This window comes from Tupaia chinensis, unplaced genomic scaffold, assembly GCF_000334495.1.
Source record: "Tupaia chinensis unplaced genomic scaffold, TupChi_1.0 Scaffold000335_1, whole genome shotgun sequence".
Taxonomy (NCBI): Eukaryota; Metazoa; Chordata; class Mammalia; order Scandentia; family Tupaiidae; genus Tupaia; species Tupaia belangeri.
In genome coordinates this window covers 254226-261341 of record NW_006159829.1, presented here as the reverse complement: position 1 = coordinate 261341, position 7116 = coordinate 254226, and the positions used below count along the sequence as shown (strand labels likewise).

The window sequence follows — 7116 nt, the reverse complement described above, 5'->3', positions numbered from 1 at the left end:
GCTCTGCGTGCGCAGCCGCTCCTGCTGGCGCCGCTCTGCCTTGGCGGTCCGCACCGGGGCACTGCCTCCCGGTAGTGGAGGGGATGCTGGGCCAGGCCTGGGGGGGACAGGTCGTGTTGGGAGCGAGCAGTGCACGCAGGGCGAAATGCAGGCGTCGCGGCCCTCACCCTGCAGCAGGGCCTGGGCCAGCCCAGGACGGCTCGTCGTCCTGCTCTTCCTCGTCCAGGGCCTCCCCGTCCCGGGCGAGCCCCGCGGCGGCCTCCTCCTGCAGCAGCATCTGTGCTCTCCTCTGCTGCAGCTTGCGGGCTTGGGGGGGCAGGAGGTGAGTGGTCAGCCGGTGGGTCAGGGGTCATGGGTCAGGGTGGGCGGGGCACGGCTGCACCACGGCCAGGCCCCAGGTCCCTGCCACCACTGTGCCCACTCACCTTCCTCCTCCTGCATCTTCCGCAAGTCGTCAGCACCCACCAGTGACACACGCTTAGGGGGCCCCTCGGCCTGGGGCACCCGCACCTCCAGCTCGAAGTACTTCTGCCGCTCTCGGAAGGACAGCTGCTCCGGGGAGGGGGCAGGCCCAGGTCCCGCGGGCTGTGGGGAGCGGGCCCTGAGACCTGGCCAGCACTCCTCCCTGGCGCCGCCCTTGTGGCCTCCCACCCCGAGCAGGTGGCTGTGGATGTGCCCGCCCACTACTACCTGGGTGGGGGCGTCCTCAGGAGGGTGTGGGCTGGGCACTGCGGCGAAGGCCCGGTAGGCCTGCTTCACATTGGCCGGCAGCTCGTCCGGGGAGGGTGGGGAGGGCGGCTGCAGGCAGTGGGCAGGGAGGTGAGTGGCTGGTGAGGCCGGCTGGGGCAGCCTTTTGCCGCCTGGGGCAGCGGATTTGCTGAGTGCTACTCCCAGCTGCCCCACTGACTGCCTCTGCCCTGCAGAGAGGCCATGCCCCCACCCTGGTGGGACACGGCACTCACAGGGTGGGCACCACCTCTGGCCCTGGAGCCCAGGGAGCCCTGAGCCAGGCCTGAGCCAATGACTGGATCACCCCTGGTTTTGTCTATGAAGGGCAGGGGTCGGGACCAGAGCAGGACTGGGGATGCCGTGAAGGTGGGGAGAGGGAAGATGGACAGAAGATGGAGTCAGGGTGGGTGGCTGGGGGAGCTGGGCTTTCCTGCAGGGCAGCGAGAGGGTGCCGTGGGCTGGGCCCTGTGAGGGGCAGGCCCAGGGAGCTCAGCCGGGGGCAGTATTGGGACTGAAGCCAGTCAGGGCCTCAAGAGAGCTCAGACCCCCTGCATGGCACCTCCAGCCCCCGTGGCTGGCGAGGTGTCCCTGGACTGCGCCCTCGGACAGGAGGGTGAGCCCTTGAACAAGAGGGAGCTGCTGGTTGCGGGCTCCCAGCAGGCTTTGCACTCGCTCAGCTCCCACCCTGCAGCTGCCCACGACTCACCTGCTGGCCACCAGGAGGGCGGGGGACTTCTGCCATCTTCCCTCCAGTTGTCCCAGGGGATGCCTGGATGAGCCAGGGTGGGTGGTGAGGGCCAGGAGGCTGCAGCCCATCAGGAGGGGTAGGGGCTGGGCACTAGCCTGGAGCCATAAGAAGTGGCCCACAGCCGATTGGCCAGCACAAGGAGTGGCTGGGCCGGGGTCCAGCGAGCTCCCCTCCAACCAGCTGGGCGGTGAGAGTGACAGGTCCCACCTGCGGTCCTGCCTGTGCCCGAGCTGCCGTGAGCGCGGGACACCGGGCGCCCCTTCCAGGCATGCTGCCTGCCTCCCCCACCTCCCTCTGGTGACTGGTCACAGGTTGGGTTGGTGACCACAGCCTCGGAGTGAGGTCACTCAGGTGGCCCTGCCCTGCCCCTCCCTGCGCCCCGAGCCCACTCAACCACTCACGTCTGCAGGTCTCCTGGTACACTGGTGGGGCTCGCCGGAGGGTATCTCTGCCCTTCCTGCCTATCCCCAGGCCCCCATGTTCCTGACAGCCGCCTCCAGCCCAGCTGTCAGAGCCCTCCCCCGACCCTCGCGGCTGCCCCAGCCCGTCACAGGCCTCCGGCTGTCTCTGCCCACGAGTCTGCTGGGCAGCCCCTCTGTGGGCAGCAGGCGGAGTCTGGCTCCCCCTAGCTGCCTGGAAGCAAGGACGGGGCGGAACTGCACCCGGCCTGGCCATGCCCCGGGCAAGTCCCTGCCGAGGGACCACAGCACCTGTCGCACAGCTGGGGCAGGAATTCAGGACAGAGCTCACTCCAGGCCAGGGGCCCAGGCTCACTGAGCCCAGCCTGCGGCAGACACCCGCCCCCTCCCGGCTGTGGCAGTAGAGGGGCAGGGTGAGCACACTGTGCCCACGCTGACTGACCCTCTGCAGGCCGCTGGCACTGGGCACAGCTGCCAGGACACGGTAATCCAGCTTCAGGGGCTGTAGGCTGTGACCCTGGGGAGAGAGGACACTGCTGGTGGGGACAGCGCCTGGCGGCCCGGGTGCTGCTGCTACAAGGGCCATGGCCAGGCCGGGTGGCACTCACTGTGGGCTCCAGGGCCTCAGGCCCCCAGGGTGAGGTCTGTCCAGGCTCCTCCTCCTGCGAGCAGAGCGAGTCAGAGGGCAAGGCCCCAGGTTCCCAGCCCGGGGCTGGCCACGCAGTGCCCACCTTGTCTGGGCCCTCAGGGCTCAACTCCGGGTCTGTGGAGGAGACACTCTCCAGGCTGTTCCGGGGGCCGGCGCCTGCCGCGAAGGGGTTGGCAATGACACCTGGGGACACCTGGAAGGAGGGAGAGGCCGACGGTGAGGCCCAGTCCTGGAGTGCCATGCTGTGGGCCCAGAGGCCGACCTGTGGCGTGGGCCACCCGTGTGGCTAAGGGAGCATCCGATCATCTTGCTTCAGAGCCACCGTGGGCAATGGCCGTATTGCCACCTGGCAGGCCAGGACACTCCGCTGTCTAGGGGCAGGGCGGGCTGACCCTACCGCTGCCCAGGAACAAAGTGCCCACAAGCACTGGGACGTGAAAGCAGGGGCAGCAAATGGGGGGTGGCTGGTCTGGGCATGGCTGCACAGACCTGCCGCGTAGGTGCTGGAAGGGAACTGGGGCAGACACTGCAAGAGAAAACCAATCGAAGCAGGTCCAGCCCCTGCAGAAACCCTGGGACTGGCAGGGCGGAAAGGAGCACAAGCGAGGCCTCTGGTCTGGCTGGCAGGGCTGGGTGGGCAGGGCCCTGGAAGCAGGGTGGGGCCAGCAGAGCGGTGGCTGGGACGCAGGAGGCACTTGGACATGGTGCCGGGGCGGGCAGGCAGCAGGATGGGGACGGCCACGCTCGTGGTGGGGAGGCCCTTGCCAAAGAGCAGTGCCGTCGCCACAGGCGGGAACCAGGTGCTGTTCAAGGCCTAGCTGAAGTGACGAGCGAGGCGTGGGCAGACTCGAGGTACAGGAGCCGTTCTCCCAGATGGAGCCAAGTCAGCAGCCGGGCGCACTGGAAACCTCGCAGTGACCAGAGAGCGAAGGCTGCTAGAAAAGCCAGGGCCTGGTAGGGAACCTCGGCAGGACTGGCAGGTGGACAGCCGGCCACGCACTGCCTGCTCAGCCTCCTGGACGACCTGGTTGGGGCCACAGAACCAGCCTAAAGATGCAGGGTCAGTGGGGGATCTGTGCAGAACGCAAGGGCAAGAGCTCGAGCCAGGGTGTGGCTGGGATAGGGACCGGCGGCTGGTGCTGGGGGTGCACAGGGCCACGTCACACTCAGCCCTCCCTGCCACTCCAGGATGGCCAGACTCAAACATCTCCCATTCTGGCCTCTGCCTGGCCTGTAAGCACGCAGCCCCGTCCAGGCCTCAGCTCCAAGAACCTGTCCCCACCACAAGGCTCGGTTTCCCGGAGGAGCAGCCAGCCGAGCTGGGCAGGAGCGGCAATGCTGTGCTTTTGGGCAGGCCACACTGAAGGCAGGGACAACGCTGAGCACCATGACGGACCATGGCAGGATGAACTGTCCCCAGGAAACAAAGCAAGAGCCTAGGGGTCCACACCAATGACAGAGGGCCCGTCAGGGCAGGGGCAGTGGGACATTGTCAGCAGCCGCCTCAGACTCACTGGGGCACACGGATGGGGCTGGGCCACAGAGCGCCTGGGCAGACAACATGCAGAAGGGGATGGCGTGGGAAAGCCAGGCTGATGTGGCCACTCCACGGCCCACGGGCGCTAAAGATGTACAGTTGTTTCTCCATGGTCCTGCTAGGGACATGGCTGGACAAACCGGTGATGGACAGCAGCGAGCACGAGGCCCACGCTGCTGAGACTGAAGACAGCGGCCAGGTGCCCTGTGGGCAGGTCCAAGCCCTGCTGCTGCGAAGCCGAGCCCGGACAGTAGGGGGCATGAGCAGGCAGGCCCGGGCTCTGTGCTATTTAGGACCACGCTCCTGGCCACGTCGTGTCAGGGACATGCTGCTGCTACCTTCCAAGGAGCAAACGCAGGGCTGGAAGCTAGTGAGAGCGTGGGGTGGGCTTGCGGAGGACCTCCGTGGCTGAGCACGCAGTTGTTACAGGGTGCGTGAGCTCACAGAGACAGGGACAGAGGAACGGCCACGCCCCTTCTCCTGGGATTTCGGGCACCCATGCACACGCGCCTGGTGTGTTTCAAGCTACCGGGTCTGGGACTCAGATCATGGTGGGCATGTGAGAGTCCAGCGCCTTAACCACTACACCATCCGCTGGCCCTGAAGCATGGATTTCTAAGTCATCCCTAAGGGCTAGCAGGTGGCATAGTGGTTCAAGTGCTAGACTCCCACATGGAACGAGGTTTGAGATCAGGACCTAGTGGCTTGAGAAGCACAGCGGTCGGTGCGCATGCGCCTCATCCGAGGAGAGCAGAGAAGGGCTACAGCGAGGCCATCTCCCCAGGGCACTTCTCGTTCTCACTGTCTGTCTCTGGCAAGTGCACATGGCCTATAGCAAAAGCCTTTATTTGAAAGAAAGGACCTGTAAAAGTGTTCTATGGCCCACTCCTGGCCGTGAGTCCCCACTAGACAGATAAGGCCGAGAGTGGCCGCAGCCCTGACCCCGTCCGCACACTCCAGGTGGTAACCCTGTCGGCACTGCATGTGGGGCCGCTGGGGCTACTGTGCAAACAGGAAATGTGTATACAATTTTAAAAGTTAGGAAAAACCTTTTTTTAGTTTTTTGTTTGCTTTTGTTTTTGTTTTGGTTTGTTTTTGCTATAGGGTATGTGTGCTTGCTGGAGAAAGAAGAGAAGAGAGAAATCACCCCTAGGAGGGATGGGCATGCAACTACCTCTTCTCTCCGTAGGATTCTGGACAAATATGAACACGTCTGGTACGGTCTTGTCTCGGGCTTAAATCGTAGTCAGCCATGCAAGACCCAGTGCCTCAATCAGCACACTACCTGCCGACCCCCACACCTGGAACCTTAAATGAGCCAGACAGGGCAGCACGCACTCACAGTTCTTTCAGGAAACACTGAGCTCCCCGCTCCACCTGCTGCAGAGGCCAGGGCCGGGACAACTCAGGAGCCGTAAGTGCCTCTGGCTGAAGTGGGGGCCTTAAATGCTGTAGCCACTGGTGCCAACAGATGGCATGGTGGTTAGGGGTGCTGGACTCCCACATGGACAACCGTGGTTCGAGTTCCAGACCTGGCAGCTTGCTTTCTTTCTCTTTCTCTCTCCCTCCCTGGTTTTTAAAAAAACCAAAACAACAAAAAAACAAAAACAGTAAAAGAAAAGAAACTAAATAAAGTTAAATAATTCTTTAAGAAAAAAAAAAAAAAACCCACACCAGGTGGGACCAGCAGTTGGCATAATGGCTATGCCGCTGGACTCCCACGTAGTCGACCACGGTTCGAGTCCCGGACTCAGTGGCTTAAACTCACGCTGGGCGCGGGTGTGTGCGTGCCCAAGATCCAAGAGAATGGAGGAGAAGGAATTGCGGCATGGCCACCCCCCTTGGGGGGTGATTTTTTCCTTTCCCTCTCTATCATTCTAGCAAGCGTACACACCCTGTAGCAAAAACCTCTCTAAAAAAACCCCAAAAAACAAAAACAAAAAATTGCCACCAGGCACCTATGTGGGCGTGCCCAAGATTCTCAGAAGAGGATGGAGAACAGACGGTGGTGTGGCCATCCCCCTGGGGAGTGAGTTCTCATTCTCCCTTTCACTGTCTCTTCCTCTCTCCAGTGAGCACATGTACTCTAAGGCAAAAACCTATACCAAAAACAAAAGAAAAAAAAAATATACAGCCACTGAGAGGAACTGGGGCTGAGCCAGGAGAAACAGGAGCTGCAACACATCGAGGGGTCAGTCAGTGGCTCGAGGGTTGAGCTGACTCACGGTTCATGTCCTGGGCCTGGCGACCTGAAAGTCACCGGGGCGTGTGTGCGCGTGCCCAACACCTCAAGGGTAGAATGCAGGAGCAGGCACTGCGGCTTGGCCACTCCCCTTGGTGGTAACCTCTCACCTTCTCTCTGCCTCTTTCCAGCACATGCACATGCCCCTGTAGCAAATTTTAAAAAGAAAGAAAAAGAAAACCAAGATGTGTGAGCTCATGTACTCCCCAAACCAGGAAGACCCTCGGGAGCCCTTGTGGAGGTCCCTAAGGCACCAGCTTGTCATTCTAAAAACCCTGGAAAGGAAGGAAAGGACCAGGCACCTGTGGCGCCCTCCTCACAGGGAATGTGACCAGGGTAGAGGCCAGAGTGGGACGTGCTCTGCGATACGCAGCACGGGGAAGCCCAGGTGCGTGCCCAGACCTTCCCGAACATGCAGGACCTACGCATGTGCCCGGGAGGCCAGCGAGGCAGCGGAGCTCGCGTGCACACCCTGCTGGGGAGCCATCCGACTCGCCCACGGAAGTAATATTGGGTTACTGGAGAACTCGTGACGTACTTTTCTGTTTTTCTATGCATAAGATAAGTCACGGCTTCTCTGACAACCCAATACCTAAACATCCCCCCCAGAAAAAAAAAGGACAGCCACGGCGGCTGGTGCGTTCAGTCGGCAAATCGTAAGGGTCGGGCAAGGCGGTCTTGGTCCACACCCAGAGCCTCACCCCGACAAAGCCGCTAACATGTGAGACCGGGAGGCACGAAGGCACGGGAGGCAGCCGTGGGTCTCAGGGGTGGTATGGGGGGCGGGGGGGG

At 62.4% G+C, this 7116-nt stretch overlaps 1 protein-coding gene across 1 annotated transcript in view; it reads right to left on the bottom strand.

Annotated features, from left to right (window-relative positions):
- The window catches only part of SCRIB (scribble planar cell polarity protein), a gene marked incomplete in the record, with an annotated part of 23724 nt that overhangs the window by 2445 nt on the left and 14163 nt on the right, over positions 1-7116 (bottom strand). The window contains 8 exon segments of the mRNA XM_014589169.1: positions 8-97; positions 168-306; positions 426-585; positions 691-798; positions 1436-1498; positions 2339-2413; positions 2505-2558; positions 2628-2738. Of these exon segments, the coding sequence (XP_014444655.1) occupies positions 8-97; positions 168-306; positions 426-585; positions 691-798; positions 1436-1498; positions 2339-2413; positions 2505-2558; positions 2628-2738 (800 nt within the window).